Source organism: Schistocerca cancellata, chromosome 4 (genome assembly GCF_023864275.1).
Source record: "Schistocerca cancellata isolate TAMUIC-IGC-003103 chromosome 4, iqSchCanc2.1, whole genome shotgun sequence".
In the NCBI taxonomy this organism is placed as follows: domain Eukaryota; kingdom Metazoa; phylum Arthropoda; class Insecta; order Orthoptera; family Acrididae; genus Schistocerca; species Schistocerca cancellata.
The window spans coordinates 117,663,258-117,681,165 of NC_064629.1; the positions used below are offsets into that span (position 1 = coordinate 117,663,258).

The following is a 17,908-nucleotide window of genomic DNA, read 5'->3' on the forward strand; positions in this document are numbered from 1 at the left end:
TCCACCTGGGGGCCGTCTCGGTGTCGTTCCTCTGGCTCCCGGGACACGTTGGTATCTATGGAAATGAGGCGGCCGATATAGCAGCCAAGGCTGCAGTCTCTCTTCTTCGGCCAGCTATTCAATCAATTCCCTTCACCGATCTACGGAGCGTTTTATGTCGTCGTGTTGTTCTTTTATGGCACGCACATTGTTTGACACTTCCCCATAATAAATTGCGGGACGTGAAAGCTCTTCCTTGTGCTTGGACCTCTTCCTCCCAAACGTGTCATCGGGAGGAGGTAATTTTAACTAGACTCCGGATAGGACATTGTCTTTTTAGCCATTGACATCTTTTAAGCGGCGATCCTCCCCCACTCTGTCCCCACTGCTCTCAGCTGTGGACGGTAAGACACCTTTTAATTGAGTGCCCCTATTTTAATCCGTTACACTCCCATCTACAGCTGTCGCCTGATATATCGTCGAATTTAGCAAATGACACGCGCTCAGCCGATCGCGTTCTCGAGTTTATTAGTGCTAGTGAAATGACGTCAGTCATTTGAAGCTTTTTTTGGGGACAACCAACCCCTTTCTGTAGTGGATTTTGAAGCCTTCCTTCTGCTTTTAGTTTCTCCAATTTTATGACTTTCGTTCCCATTGCTGCTGGTTTCCATTTTCGGTTTTTTACTGTTTCTTAAGTCCCAGACCGGGCGCTAATGACCATAGCAGTTTTGCGCCCTAAAACCAAAACAAAACAAAAAGAAACAGGCAAAAATCCCCATTAATGTAAGAGTAGAAAATAAATGCCCAGTCTTTGGAATCGGTAGCATAAGTATCTGGGTGTGACTATTTGAAATGATCTCAAATGGAACGATCAGATTACACAAGTAACGGGGAAGATGAACTCTAGATTGCGGTTTATTGGTAGAATCCTGAAACGATGCAGTCCTTAAACAAAGGAAATTGCTTACAATACGTTAGTTTGCTCAGTCTTAGACTATTGTTCATCTGTATGGGACACTTACCAGTTGGGTCTGATTCAAGAGATTGAGAAGGTCCAAAGAAGAGCGGCAAGATTCGTGACTGGTCTGTGTCATGAGAGCATTACAAATCTCATAGAAAGTTTGAAGTGGGGCACACTTGCAGATAGATGACGCGCTAAACAGAAGGGGCTGCTCACTAAATTCCGAAAGCCAATCTTTGCTGAGGATGTAGAGCATATATTTTTACCACCAACTTTCAAATTGTGCAATGATCACCATTCAAAGATAAGGGAAATTAGAGCTCATACTGAAGGCGTTCAGACAGTCGTTTTTCCCTCACGCGTTCCACAAGTGGAACAGAGGGGGAGAAATATGACTTTGGTGTGAATTGTGCCTTCTGCCACACACCACTTAGTGCCTAGCGGAGTGTAGATGTAGATGTTAAAATGAAGGACTGAGTAATGAACACACATTTTTTTGTTTTCTCCAAAAAGCTTTCTGCTCCGAGATACAGCTGTCCAAAGATGACACTGTGCATACTATTTTGAAGATGCAAATTTTGGAAATAATTTTAAAATGCTGTATCTCTGTAGAAGTTCTATATATTTTGTTGGTGCTTTTTTATTTGAAAGATAATTGCTTTGTAATTACAAAGAAATTCTCCATTTGGACTTAACTGTCAAATTTCTTTTGCTATAGAGTTCTGAACTTTTTTATAATTTATGGAAATTTTTTTTTCAAAAACACCAATCCATAAAATTTTGATTTTTTTTTTTTTTTCTGTTGATTAGTACCATGTAGTTCTACATTCCCTGAAAAGGAGAGCTTCCACTTTTAGGTGGAAGAGGTTATATAAAAATTGGAAATTTTTGCCATACATAAAACCTGTTTTATCATCACATAACAGGCTTGTAAAAATCAAAACCTAGCCTTATTTAACATAATTTTAGTTTTGAAAGATGAGTAAGAGACACAGTTATCAAGCATTTTAAATGGTTCCAAAATGAATGTGAAAGGTCCAAAGACTTCAAGTTTTCAATTTATACAACTTGTGTGGACTAATGTTTTGTACTGAAATTAGCCAGTCAATAAATTAAAAATGTGTTCCATGGTATCTTCCTTTGATATAGTGATGCCTTCCTGTTGAACCAATAGGAATCTTCAAAACATTGTGAACAGAAAGTGAGCACCAATAGCTTTTTTGCCACTCTTAAGCTGGAAACCTATATCCAGCAGATGGTCCATGTGGTAGCATAAAGTTCACTACAATTTCATTTAACTCATAACTGGTGTCTATAATATTTGCAGTCCATCAGTCACAGTCATACACAGACACCACAAGCATCTCCCTTCTCGGGCTGTGAATCTGAATATTATCCTGCTGTTTCTGAGGTGTTGGCTGAACAAACGAAATTTCTTTTTTCTTGCTCTTTAAAGTGTGTGCAATATGAGTTTGCCCATCATTTTGAGTCTAAAAATGTGTCTTCTGAATTCCTTTCACAGGAGTAGTTTGTTTAGACCACTCTTCTTTTTTCTGCTCAAAGAATTCTCTGATTTCCTCTTTGGACAAAAGAATGATGGCTGTGGGTGTGTAAGATTTCACAACTCTTGTAAAATCCTCAGCATTCTGAATCACAGCTGTATTTGGTCTGGAAACTTTGTTTTGTAGCATGGTGCTTCAGCAGGCCTCCTAACCATCACAAGGCCCCTTCCTGTGACCAGTAACACTGTATACCCAGTCAGTTGGCACAAACGACTTACTCAATTCAAACAGCTGGCAACAGTTGTTAAAATGACTGGGAGCATCATCAGAAATAATCATCATCTTCTCTGCCTCTGTTTGCAGTTGAAGAATTTTGCACATTGCTAGCAAAGCATGGGCTGAGTCATGTCCTGTGTCATCACTTATAACTGCGACACTTGTGGTCTTGTTTTGAAAATTTCACTCCTGTAAAAATTAAAACCTGGTCATTACTCCAATGATACCCTTGTACTTCTTGTGGGAGAACTACAGACCAGTTCTCAGCAAAATCACAGTGAAGTACTAAACATAGTTCTTCACTCTGTACACACCCTTCACTTCTGCAATGTATTGTTGTTGCAATTTCTTCAGATGTTGGTGTGTTACTGAGTTCACTGACCATTTACCAAGTTCATCAATGAAACTGTCCAAGGCAACAGTTTTCTTAATTAGTTTATTTTCCTCTCATGTCGCATATGTAATTTCTATAGAGTTGTCTGTTACTTCTTCCAGGCCAAGTGTCTGTAATGACAGTCCTCCTTTTCCAGGGTAGTCACCACATTCTTGAAACAAACAAGTCTCTCGCGTTACGTCACAGACTACTAATGACTTCACACTCCCAACCAAGGTGTCATATGTCATATGCTCATGTAAGTTCTTCAAAGTTACCACACAAAAGTTCAAAATTCACACAGTACACACACAGACATCTCTAGGTTTGTGTGGAACTACCCACTTAGGTCGTAGTGCACAAAATTTTGAACTTCCAATATGTGAAGTTGTATAGTTGCTCTTATAAGTTGCAAAAGTTTCTTTAATACTGAGAGTCATGTACCTCTTCATTTCCACAACTTTTTGACCTTCAACTGTACAGGTATAGTGTCTTTTTTTGTTGGCACTCTGGCGAGAACAGACTCATCTATCTTTCAGATAAAATGACTGCACTATTTGAATGTGAGGTGCTTCTACAGGATGACCATAATAGGGATTTGGTCTTCCAAAGACTCCTTTTACAGACCTCACATTTCCTTGCACCTTTTCACTGTAGGATGTACAATATTCAACAGCTGAATTAATATTTGTGAAAAATTCCTGGAAAGAGGTGCAAGAGTGCTTTGGTTCATTTTCTTCTGAAGATGGAATTTCTACTTTGAAGAGTGTCGTCGGTTTTGCTGTAGTGTATTCATCCATAGCTTTAGTAATTTCTCTGTGCTTTCTTGACACACAGAGCTTATGACTCGACTTCACTGACCATGGTTTCTTAACAGGACTAACACTTACCTCTGTAGTTGACTGATTAAAGGTATTTAATTCTTCCTCTATTGATGCAAAATCTGCATCATCTGCACCATGGGAGGCTTCAACTTGTTCGGATACTATCATTGTGTTAGTCTGTCAAAACATTTAGAACACAAAATGTCGTCACTGGAAACATCTTCACTTTGAAATAGTCTTCAAATGAGAACACTTATTCTCAACCTGAGCAAATTCAATTTTTTTTGTTTGTGTTATATATCACTCTTTTATTGATATGCAAATAGTCAGCACACTTCACTCTCCTGTGGCCCCAGTCAGAAGATGTTTTATACAGTCCTTTTCACAAAACACTGCAACTATGTCAACTGGCAAATTCTTCATGAAAACACAGAACACACTGGATGGTCTCATATTTCTTAGAATCCGCTTCAGTCAACAAATTGACACTGAACAACTACAATACATAAACCTGCAATTAACAACCCTGACAAAGAAACTGACAAGAAACTACAACAAAGTGTAAGAAATAACTGCAACAAAGACAATACAAATAAACATAGTAACAAATAAATTAGTAAGAAACTTCAGTGAAGATATGTTACCTTTGAAAGTTAAGATTTTTTAAAAATAAAACCTGTCCAACTTAAAAGTGGAAGCTCTCCTTTACAGTGAACATAGTCCTAGATGATACTAATCAACAGAAAAATCAAACTTTCCTGGAGTGACATTTTTGAAATTTTTTTTTCTGTAAATTATAAAAAAATTCAAAAGGCAACAGTAAAAGAACTTCAACAGATATGTCAAAATGGAGGATACCATTGTAATCATAAAGCAATTATCTTTCAAATAAAAAAGAAACTCATAACAAAATATCTAGAAATGTTACAGGGATACAGCATTTTAAAAAATTTCTGAAATTCGCATCTTGAAAACGGTGTTCGCAGTGTCATCTTTGGAGGCCTGTGTCTTGAGGCAGAAATTTTTTGGAGAAAACAAAAAAAAATGTATGTATTTCTTATTTACTCCTGAATTTTAACATATGCTAAATACAATAACATCTGAGACTATGACGGTAACCCCCCTGTCTGAAGTGATACAGGTTTTTCCTGCTACCTTCAGTGTGGAAAGACCCGGATTTGATTCCTAGTACCACCTCAGATTTTTTCTTTTTTTTTTTTTTTTTTCTGAGACAGAGGGGCGTGGAACAGGATCCATGTAGCTTTGTAAAGCCTAATGAGAAATTCTTTGAATAAAGAAGCAGAAGTACCATCAGAATTCTTCTATCAGTAACAACGACTGAAGGGATTGTTGAAATGCAGATCCTGTATCCAAAGATCAGACTGCTCCTCATACTGCCTTGTGGACAGCAGTAGGAACAGTCATCAGGCCTAATCCGTGATTTGTGTTTGTCTTCTTATTTGGGGCAGGGCATTTGTAGAGAATCAGTTATTAATTTTTGATAAAGTGTTATTTCCATTTTCAAATGTCGAAGTTAGTCCGTGGAATCATCCACAGGGAGAAATATTTCTGCTTTTTGGATATATGGTGGAAGATCATTTGTACATGACAAAAACAAGAGTGGACCCAATACTGATTCATGTGGTAACTTGTACTGATTGTTCTTCACTGTGAACATGAAAACCAGTTACCAGCGAGATATCTGGTGCCGTAATACTTGAGATTCTCTAAGAGAATAGTTTGAACTGAACAGTCAAATGGTTTTGTTAGCATTTTTAACAATATTGTTGGATACAATAAAGGTACATACAATTAGACACAATTATTATTGAATAACATGTACTTTTGTAGTTTTGTACTGTGTGTGCTTCAATAAATTTTTCATGGTTCCACTTCTGGATTTTATTTAAGAATTTCATACTCATTTAATGTTTGGTTTTGCTATGCAGAGTCTGGCTGGGTCCAAGTAGCATGTATGTTGATCTCTGTGGTTTTATAGATATCAGTATCAGACATTTGGTGACAGCAGAGTAATACAACTGATCTGATGCTGCATACTACTACTACTACTACTACTACTACTACTACTACAGTACATGTCAACAGTGTGTGACATGCCCAGTTCGAAACCATTATCACATTTTGTCTTTTGGCCCATCTCATAGTGGTGTGTGGCAACCCTAGGATGTGGTGTACATGCTATTGAGTTGTTGTGAAGTTAACAGTAAACTGAATTGTACATACCCAGAATTTATAGTTTTTTTTTTTCTCTCAAAGAATTTTGTTAGTATTGGTGTTAAATATACTATGCCTTTTTTTCAGTTAGGTCCAAATAGTGGTCTTCATATAATTATTTTTGATGAAATTGATGCTATCTGCAAGTCCCGTGGGTCTGTCGCGGGAAACACAGGTGTTCATGACACTGTTGTAAATCAGTTGCTGGCTAAAATTGATGGTGTTGAACAGTTGAACAACATATTAGTCATTGGAATGACAAATCGACGTGATATGATAGATGAAGCACTGCTTCGACCTGGACGCTTAGAGGTAAGAGTTCATTTTCAGATATTACCTGAAAATTAAGTTGTGCCTTTAAGGTGGCCTTCATTTACTTTGCATGTGTACTCTATTCTTTTCACGGCAATATTTCATCCATGAACAATTGTATCCACAGGAGATTGAATGTTTTAAGTGCTTATAGCCATTTACTTCCCATTTTATGAAATTTTTCTGTTTCAAATCATGAATCTGAAAGTTCTGAATGAAAGACATGAAGACACATAAAAATAATTGTAGTAAGAGAGTGTGAATATTGTTTTTTGTTAATTATGTGTGTGTGTGTTTGTGTGTGTGTGTGTGTGTGTGTGTGTGTGTGTGTGTGTAAGCTATTAACTCTTCGCGCATTGTGTCACTGATCACCCAGTTTCCCCCAATATCGAAACATGACTATCATATATTGAAAGAATATAATGAATACTAATTTAACAATCAGCAGAAGCTGACTCCTTGTGACATGAATGTGCAAGCTTGGTTTGGATATTGTCTTCTTTCGCCCAGTTTCACAATAGACTTAACTTGCACATGCAAACACTGGTGCCCAATGAACAACCCAAGTTTGCATCAGACTGCTGTGAGGAAAGTAGTGTAACATAACTGGTTAGACTGAGTATGGGTGATAAGACCTTGATAATTATTTCCCTCTGCTGTTGATCACACTGTTTGGGGCTCTCAGGCTACCTCAGACCTGTGGAGAAGATTTAACATGTGATGTGTGGAGAAGCTACAGTCTGATTCAGCTGGTCTGTGTTAAAAGGAAAAAAGGGAATAAATAAAATCTTTGCAGCAAGATGTATAAAATAAGTTTGACAAAGGCTATTGACAAAACTTCAAATTAGACACATTATTAACCGTTTTACATTTAAATCAAGACAAGTCATTCAAAATATTCAAACCTATGTAAAAACCGCCACCTGTGCATAAAAATTTGTTATGGAAGTCGCCGTCATCTTCAGTCCAAAGACTGGTTTGGTGCAGCTCTCCATACTAGTCTATCCTGCATGAGTCTCTTCATCTCTGAATAACAACTGCAACATACATCCTTCTCAATCTGCTTACTATATTCATCTCTTGGTCTCCCTGTAAGATTTTTAATGCACACAATTCCCTCCAGTACTAAACTGCTGGTCCCGTGATGTCTCAGAATGTGTTCTATCAACTGATTCCTTCTTTTCTTGTCTCCCCAATTCTATACAGTGCCTCCTCACTAGTTACATGATCGACCCATCTAATTTCAAACACTTACCTGACTTCTACAATTATAGTTGGTGGTGACTTTAATTTACCCTTGATGTGTTGGTAAAAGTACATGTTTAATTCTGGAGGTATGCATAAAACATAATCCAAAATTATGCTAAATGCATTCTCTGAAAATTATTTCGAACAGTTAGTTCACGAGCCCATGCGAATGGGTGTGCAAATGCCCTTGACGTCTTAGCAACAAATAATCATGGGCTAATAACAAGCATCAAAATAGATACAGGGATTAGTGAACACAGGGTTGTCATAGTGAGACTGAATATTGTAAACCCCAAATCCTCCAAAAATAAATGAAAAATATACCTATTCAAAAAAGCAGATAAAAATTCACTTTATGGCTTCCTAAAAGACTATCTCCACTCCTTCCAAATTTCAGTGTAAGTGTAGACCAGATGTGACTTGAATTCAAAGAAATAGTATCAGCAGCATTTGAGAGATTTACACCAAATAAATTACCAGTTCAGACCTAATCTTCCTTGGTACACAAAACAGGTCGAGCACTGTTGCAGAAACAATGAAAAAAAGATGCCAAATTTAAACAGATGAAAATATCCAAGATTTGTAATCTTTTAAAAAAGCTCAAAATTCGGTGCGGACTTCAGTGCGAGATGCTTATACAGTTTCCACAGCAAAACTTTGTCACAAAACCTGGCAGAAAATCCAAAGAAACTCTGGTTGTATGTGAAGTATGCTAGCAGCAAGACACAGTCAGTGCCTTCTCTGCACGATAACAATGGATATACTGACTACAGTGCTGCCAAAGCAGAGTTACGAAACACAGTTCAGTCACCAACCACGACGAAGTAAATATTCCAGAATTAAAATCAAGAACAGCTACCAACATGAGTAATGTAGAAGCAGATATCCTTAGAGTCGTGAGCAATTTAAATCACTTAACAAAAGCAAGTCTTCCAGTACAGACTGTATACCAACTCGATCCCTTTCAGAGTATGCTGATGCAATAGCTCCATACTTAACAATCATACGCAACAGCTTGCTCGATGAAAGATCTGTACCCAAAGACTGGAAAGTTGTGTAGGTCACACTCCTCTCCAAGGGATCCATCGAAAATGATAAATGTAATGTAATGTACACTATGCTTGTCCATCCTCTTTTAGTGTACTGCTGCACGGTGTGGGATCCTTATCGGATGGGATTGATGTTGTACATCCAGAAAGTGCAAAGAAGGGCAGCACGTTTTGTATTATCACAAAATAGGGAAGATAGTGTCACTGAAGTGAAGTGGCACAGTATTTGAGGTGGACATCATTAAAACAAAGGCATTTTTCACTGTGGCAGAATCTTACGAAAATATTTTGTTGACCCCAACCTGCATAGGGAGAAATGTTCATCATAATAAAATAAGGAAAGTCAGAACTTGCACGGAAAGATATAGGGGTTCGTTTTTTTCTGTTAGCTATACAATATAGGAATAATAGAGAATTATTTTGAAGGTGGTTCAGTGAACCCTCTGTGTGAGCATTTAAATGTGATTTGCAGAGTATCCATGTAGATGTAGATGTTTATGTAGATGAATGAATTTTCAACATTGTACTGCAGCACCACATTTTGATAGCTTATATTTTCTTTTGGTTTAGACTGTTTATCGTCCACATTTCACTTCAATAGATGGCTACACTCCAGACAAATATGCCCAGAAAATACTTCCTAATGTTTAAATCTGTATTTGATGATAACAAGTGTCTCTTCTTCAGAAAGGTTTCTCCTGCCATTGCCAGTCTACATTTTATATCCTCTCTACTTCCCAGTTATTTTGCTACCCAAGTAGCAAAACTCATCTACTACTTTAAGTGTCTTGTTTCGTAATCACATTCCCTTAGCATCACCTGATTTAATTCAGCTTCGCTCCATTATCCTTTTTTTTTTTTTTTTTTTTGCTCTTGTTGGTGTTCATCTTTTATTCTCCTTTCAAGACATTGTCCATTCCATTCTACTGCCCTTCCAAGTCTTTTGCAGTCTCTGCAGGATTACCATGTCATCGGCAAACCTCAGAGTTTTTATTTCTTCTCCATGAACTTTAATTCCTACTCCAACTTTTTCTTTGGTTTCCTTTGCTGCTTGTCCTGAGTACAGATTGAATAACATTGTGGACAGACTAAAACATTGTTTCCCTCCCGTCTCAACCACTGCATCCCTTTCGTGCCCCTCAGCTTTTATAACTGCCATCTGATTCTGTAAAAGTTGTAAATAGCCCTTTGCTCCCTGTATTTGACCCCTGATATCTTCAGAGTATTCCAGTCATCATCAAAAGCTTTCTCTAAGTCTACAAATGCTATAAACATAGGTTTGTGTTTCCTTAACCTACCTTCTAAGATAAGTCATAGGGTCAATATTTCCTCATACGTTCTTACATTTATTTGGAATTCAAACTGCTCTTCCCCAAAGTCACCTTCTAAGAGTTCTTCCATTCTTCTGAATTCTTTAGAATTCAATTAGTATTTTGCAGCCATGACTTATTAAACTGATAGTTTCGTAATTTTCACATGTCAACAACTGATTTGTTTGGAATTGGAATTACTACATTCTTCTTGAAGTCGGAGAGTATTTCGCCTGTCCCGTGCATCTTGTATAGCAGATTGAAGAGTTTTGTCATGGCTGGCTCTCCCAAGGCTATCAGTAATCATGATGGAAAATCATCTACTCCTGGGGCCTTTATCTAACTTTGATCTTTCAGAACTCTGTCCGATTCTTCTTGCAGTATCAGATCTCCCATCTCATCTTCTTCTGTGTCCACTTCCATTTCTATAATATTGTCTTCAAGTTTTCTCCCATGTACAGACACTCTATATACTCCATCCACTTTACAGCTTATACCTCTTTGCTTAAGACTGATTTTCCATATTCATACAGCTACTTCACTCCCCCCCCCCCCCCCCCTCCAAAGGCCTCTGTAATTTTCCTGTTGTGTTATTTAGCTTTCCCTTAGTGAAATATGCTTGTCAATCCTTAAATTTGTCCTGTAGCCATTCCTACTTAGCTATTTTACATTTCCTGTCAGTCTTGTTTTTTAAACGTTTGTATTCCCTTTTGCCTGCTTCATTTGCTGCATTTTTAAATTTTTTCCTTATCTATTTTTGTTGTAGGTCCAGATGGAAATAGGTCTTCCAAATGAGAACGGCCGTTTCCAGATCCTCAGTATACATACAAGCAGAATGAAGGATCACAAGAAGCTTGCACCAGATGTAGACATAAAGGTTTGCATATTGGGTTGTTAATTCTAATTAAAGAATTAATAATGTATCCATCTACATCTTTATACATTAATTAGTATGTGTAATCCATAACTCATTTTCTTTAGAGACTTAGTCTCATAATATATTACCCCGAAAAATGTATGATGTACCAATGCTTAATGTATGTACTGTTTTTAGATATTTTTGCTGCTAAAAGGATATGAGCTCGTGAGTGTATCAATGATAGTCTTGTGTTATTGAGAATGGAAAAGAGGAGCATGACTGAAACAAGGAAATGCTCATTCCTATGCGTGTATGTCAGTTAAATTTTGTTTACTTTACATCACTTGGAGCTTAGGATATAGACCTATAGTAAACCCTGAATTAACAAACCAGCCTTTGATGAAAATTTACATTGGTGCTGGTGCAACTCCCATAAGAACAGTGTTATTCCTCCCTGCTTTTAATCAACACTGCTTTAAGAACAAGTCAGTTTTTAAGAAATAAATATGAAACATTCTACACATTAAAATCCAGTTTTCATGCAATTCCTAACGTGTCAGAGTGAATCTCTGATTTCTTTTGGTTTCACACATGCTGTACTTTGTGTTGTGTGATGGAGTAAACAGTAATAGATTCATTCAGTCGACACATACCTAGATTGTAGTAAAGTTATTGACTTCCCTTGTACAGATACATTGAACCAATCGGAAATTAGTTTCCATCCTGCCTAATATGCGACTTAGGTCATGTGATCTGACATCATACTTTGTACTGACATGTACAACAATAGTGCCTGGATGACATCAGAAATCTGAGATTTTTCAGGCATTTAGATCAAAAGATTAGTGCAGTAGGAAGGAAAATTGTACTTATTATTGACAGGTGCCCTGTATTTTTTGAGGCATATAAATGTCATGTTTGTTCCTCCAAACTGCAGAAGTCTAAGTGGGAATCATACTTGTTAATGCCAAATACAGAGTAGGAGTTGTGCCAAAGTAGATTCCATTTCTTGAGAGGAAGTAACTGAGGAGGTTGTTGCATGGAGTTAGTACAACATTACAGATTGCGTTAAATTCTTTCCCAAACATTGTCTGCAGCATATCAGTTGCTGCTGAGAACAATGTTTTTCCACGAGAATGGTGAAGAATCACTGGTATTTATGAAAATGCGATATTCTATGACTTTATGATGTTGATCCCCTTATTTCCACATCCAAAATGGATGCAAGTGAAATGTATGAAATATTTGTGGAGCAACATTGACTTAGGAGCTGCTGGTGATGATGCCAAGGATGAGGATGACTATGACTATGATGATGCAACAAATTTATGCTGCTAGAAATTTTTCCTCTTGTAATGTAACTAAATCAATTTTAACTTATATCAACTAACTAAAATGACAACTTCTTTCACCACAGTTTGCTGGAAGGACAAAACAAACAAGTCATCTTGGTTTTTAAAGAAATTGGAGGATGTGCTCTGTGATAAGTGTAATAATTATACATGTGCAGCACATGATATTGGTAATTTTGTAATTAAACTCATATTACCTAAACATGACTGAATTCTGATTTGGGGTCACTCCTTCTATGTAACAAGAAGAAGAAGGAAAAAAGAAAAAGAAGAAGAAGAAGAAGAAGAAGAAGAAGAAGAAGAAGAAGAAGAGGAACATCATTTAAGGCAAACTGTTGTTTAAGGAAAAAATATTTGGGTCCCCATAGATTTGTTAAAAAGGGGTTTTACTATATTTACTGGTGTATAAAAAATTTCTAACAGTTTCCACTCCAGAATGGTTAGGGATACAGTCAGAAATCAAATGATCTAATATGATGTGAAGATATTGCAGGAAAGCTGGCTTATGAAAGGGGGTCAATGTAGAAATGTTATGGAAAAAGACAGGTAATTGAAAGCCCGTAGTGCTGCAAGAAAGTTTTTCTCCTTTCTGTATTTTTGTATTTAAGCTTCTGGTATGTTGAGGTGAATCATCAGAACACTCAAAAGCCACTATTGGTGTCCTTAATGTTAAAAAAAGTGTACTATGAATGTAATAATGTATATGATGAAAGATGCACATTGAAATGTCATATCTCAATAAACACTGTTGTGTAAACATATTCTTGCAGCTATTTTGCCATTTTCTCATAGCACTGTGTGACCTTCACCCACTCCCACTTTTTTTTTACTTTGTTGCATGGGGAGAGAACCCATTTGGAATGTATCAAACAGTTTGTCTTACTCTGTATACTCAGCCTCCACAATTAATTCAGTGTGTATTCATTTTACCTATCCTCGTATGTGATGGATTGTTCAGTAATGCTGTTTGACTAGTGACCTCTCAAAAGGAGGTTGATGAACAACCTTGGCAAAACAGGTGTTGGCTGAATTTTGCCAGATGATGAACTTTGAAACGAATATTTTTTTTCCAGAATGAGATTTTCACTCTGTAGTGTAGTGTGCACTGATATGAAACTTCCTGGCAGATTAAAACTGTGTGTTTGAATATTTTTTTTTGTTGCAGCTTGTTTTAAGTATATAGTACAATATTTTGGGCTTTGTCAAGGAACATAAAACAGAAATTTGCTTAATTAAAAAAAACCACAAGTGTGCATTTCAATTACTTTTCAATGAAACCCTTTCATACTGCTTGCTTGATAATGTCCAGCCATGGAATGAAATAATTACTTAAATCGGAAGTATAAATATCCCAGAAAAATGTGTGTCGTAGTGTGTTATTTAATTATTGCCTTGCTGTTACAGGAGCTTGCAGCACTGACAAAAAATTTCAGTGGTGCTGAATTGGAAGGTCTGGTGCGTGCTGCTCAATCAACTGCCATGAACAGACTCATCAAAGCATCAAGCAAAGTTGAAGTTGATCCTGAGGCAATGGAGAAACTGTTGGTTGACAGATCAGACTTTCTGCATGCATTGGAACATGATATAAAGCCAGTAAGAAAATATTATTTATTTTTGGTTATTTAGACGAACTGGGAATAAAAACTTTTCTAAAATGCCATAGCAGTCTGTTCCACATAATAAATTCCAGTGCAGATAAACTAGAAAATATAGATTTCATTTTTGTAATTAGATTTTGAGATGGTACACCAGTATTGCATGAGGTTTGAATGTCAGCGCCTCCATCCTGATATACATTTGCTGTAGTCCCCTAATTCAGTCTATGCAATTATGCTTCTGCAGTGAGAGTGCAGCTGATACTTGCTTCAATCCTTGATGAAACAGATCTAATGTTCAATATCTTGAACTTCATCTGTAGGATTTCTTACATGGAAAAAAGTAATAAATTACATGTCAACACTTAGAGTATTAATGGATCACATTTCTACAACTTATGTAATTCTCGAGGTTCCTGTTACTGATGTCATAGTTGTGCTTCTGGATATTTATCTTGGAAATACTAACATATCTTAAAGGCATTGGATGACTTCAAAAATTAAAATGAATTTGAGCACTAAGGTTATCATCAAACAGCAAGAAATGAAGGATAAAAAGGTCCATCAGTGCACAGTTTCCCAAAACTTTCTTACCTGAGAAGTTTGCTAAGCTGTCACAGCCCAAAGAAGTTGTTACACCTTTATACATAAACATGTTGAGCATTTTGTGTTACCAAAAAGATCATAAAAATTCTTTCATACTTTTCTATAGGCACAGAACACACTACACAACTAGCCTTTCAGAGGACTACTTTCCTTTGGATAAATTTTGAAGAACACTCTCTCCTAAATGATTGCAAATATGGTACACCATAGTTCTGATTAAATGAAAAATATTGTTTCACAGGAAGTTGAATTTTACATTGGAGATCTCTCAAACCAGGGGCAACACAGGGATAAGTGTAGGACACAAATATAAAGGTTTGGAATTCAATATGCATATGGTCCTATTATTTTCCATACCAATAACATGGCTTCCATCTCTGAGAAGTTGTTTCCTTTAAACATTTGACAGACACTTACTAGAGAGTATTTCACTATTAATGCTACTGTCTCACTGCGGATATTAAATTGGTCTGAGAATGGTAATATAACTGAAGCCAGTCACTAAATACGAATTGTGGTGTGAACTGTTTTAATGTCTCTGACAATGTTTTATTTATGTGAGAAAGATTAGTTGACCAGGAATTAGAAGAAGGCAGTTCATTGTATTTTATATTTGTCATCAGTAGTAAATATGTTCATTATCATTATGTTATTTGGTTACAGGCCTTTGGTACAAGTGCAGAAGTACTGGAACACTTCTTGTCACGTGGTATTATCAATTGGGGTACACCTGTTAGTGGTGTGTTTGAAGATGGCATGCTTCTAATTCAACAAGCTCGCATGACAGACACATCAGGATTGGTGTCTGTATTGCTTGAAGGACCTCCTAATTCAGGAAAAACTGCTATTGCTGCACAGCTTGCAAAAGATTCAGATTTCCCATTTGTCAAAGTGTGTTCTCCTGAAGAAATGGTTGGCTATACAGAATCTGCAAAATGTTTACAAATCAGAAAGGTGTGTATATTTGTTTTTACTACTTTAAATTATGTTGAAGTGTGATAAAAGTTTCATTGTTTAACATTAAATCCAGTTGCAACATTACAGTTGAGATTTTTTTAAAAAAATCATGTAGGATCATATTCCACAATCAAGGAATGTAAGCTATGGCATATAGTCTACAGAAGTGTGTGTTTAATTTATGCCAGAAATGCATATGAATCGCAGTTGGAAGTATAAATTTGTAGTGAAGGATATTAATGTTGTTGTGCAAATACAAAAATGTAAATACGTGTGAATACGTTGTTTCAGGTTTTTGATGATGCATATAGGTCACAACTCAGCTGTATACTTGTTGACAATATTGAACGTTTACTTGATTATGGTCCTATTGGACCCAGGTATTCCAATTTGACACTTCAGGCACTTTTAGTGCTTCTGAAGAAAGAACCACCAAAAGGCAGGAAACTCCTCATACTGTGCACCAGTAGTAGAAGGTAAATGTACCTCTTTGTTTTGATTGAAAATATTTATGAAGAACTTTTGGGCACTTTTGTTGAAGTATTACTTACTGTAAAATTATTGCAGGCAAGTTCTTGAAGACATGGAAATGATGTCTGCCTTCACAGCTGTACTCCATGTACCAAATCTTTCTAAACCAGAGCACCTTATAGCAGTGCTAGAAGAAACTGATGTTTTTTCGAAGAAAGATGTTGCTACAATTAGTCGGAAAATACAGGGCCAGCGGTAAGTAATACCATTGTTAAACATGTTTTCACTTGTTAACAGAATAACAAAAACCACACAAAGGCAGTGGTGATGGGGAGGGGGGCGGGGGTGGTAGTTATATCGGTGCCAAAGGAAATATGAGAGCACTGCGGCGGCGGCGGCGGTGGTTGTTGTTGTTGTTGTTGCTTTTTTTCCATTTGTACACAGGATTTAGTTTAGTATTTCTATCCTTTGAGTGGAAAAAAGGTGAACATCTGCGTATTTAACTGTGCTGACCACCACTTGTAAACTTATTCTGTGGTTAGTATGGTTGAAGAGTAGCTGTGTCACTTGAGCTGCTTTATAGTGTATTAATAATCACAAACATGATAGCAGAAGTACTTACATCATATGTAGTGACTGCTTGGGTTAATTTTATATTCTCTGTGGTATAGACAAACCTAGGTTAGATAGATAAAGACTGTGCCTGTTGTGTACAGATGGGGGAAGAATTGGCCACTGTCCAGAAACAGTTGGAAGTTTTGGTGGACGCCAAGACAGGCTTCAGGCCTCTATGCTGGCTTGTGGTGCTGTTGAGGCACCTGAGACTAAGTCTTTGGCACTTATGATGCAAGGAATCCATGGTGATGCTGCGCCTTCAGATTTGCACTTCGTGTCTAGTCTCTGCCCACCTGATGGTGAATGGCGAGTAGTGATGGAATTGTAAATCTTTGGGCAGGATAATAACCCCTTACACCTTAAAAAAAATAAGTTTTTTGTCTATTAAATTTCTTGGAGTATGTGTACAAAGTTATTCAAAGTGGAACAATCATACAAAACTAATTGCAGGTGGAGCTGAGGCGAGACTGAGATTAATTGGTAATACAAGGGTTGAATGAAAAGTAATGCCTCCACCTTCATTAATTGGGTTTGGATGGGACTATTTTAATAAATCAAATGCAGAAATAATCCTTAGAATGTGATCTTCAATTACCAATATTCACTTTTCCACATACTTGCCAGCCAATTGGATACATTTCTGCCAATGATAAAAAAGTTTCCTGAAGCCATCATGGAAGAAGTTGACACTCTGTTTCCGCAACCACAATCTCACAGTTCTTCACACGTTCTTGTGAAATGCTGATTGTGCTTACAGTTTTTCTCTGAGTGATACGATGATCGTCCTGAATCAATCTGTCAACATTTTGCTTGTGAAACTTGGTGGTTGCTGTGACAGGATGTCCAACTCTTTGTTTTTCACCCAGGTCAGATGTTCCCACCTCAACATATTTAAACTTATTCTCCCAGTGACACACAGTACTCACATCAACACAATCACCATAAACTGCTTTCAGTCTCTCGTGAATCTCCTTTTGGGTGACACCTTCTGCTGTCAAGAATTCAATAACTGCATGCTGCTTAAATCGCATTGACCAACCGTCTGTACAGGGTTCCATACTTCATACTGTAATAACACAACTGTTCAATGCTAAGGCTTCCCGCCAACTGGAGCTGTAGAGAAGAGGCTCCGGAACAAGTCAGTACCTGCCGTGTACCAGTGCTGCCAACTGTTGAGTTACAAAGGTGGAGGCATTATTTTTCAGTCAACCCTTGTAATTAAACTGACAGTGTTCATAGTGTTGCAGTGTGGGCTGTATATATTGCACAATGCTGAAACATTGTAGGTATGTTAGCTGCCACTACTGTGTGCTTGTGGAACACGCTGAAAAAAATAATAGTTCCACTCCCCGCTATCAGGCAAAAACTGTAAGTAGTCAGAATG

General features: G+C 37.1%; 1 protein-coding gene across 1 annotated transcript in view; it reads left to right on the plus strand.

Annotated features, from left to right (window-relative positions):
* Positions 1–17,908, plus strand: part of LOC126183560 (vesicle-fusing ATPase 1) — a 106,117-nt gene that overhangs the window by 74,841 nt on the left and 13,368 nt on the right. Inside the window, exons 8-13 of the mRNA XM_049925638.1 lie at positions 6,238–6,462; positions 10,836–10,946; positions 13,685–13,873; positions 15,145–15,435; positions 15,730–15,914; positions 16,006–16,164. Of these exons, the coding sequence (XP_049781595.1) occupies positions 6,238–6,462; positions 10,836–10,946; positions 13,685–13,873; positions 15,145–15,435; positions 15,730–15,914; positions 16,006–16,164 (1,160 nt within the window). The remainder of the gene's footprint in view (positions 1–6,237; positions 6,463–10,835; positions 10,947–13,684; positions 13,874–15,144; positions 15,436–15,729; positions 15,915–16,005; positions 16,165–17,908) is intronic.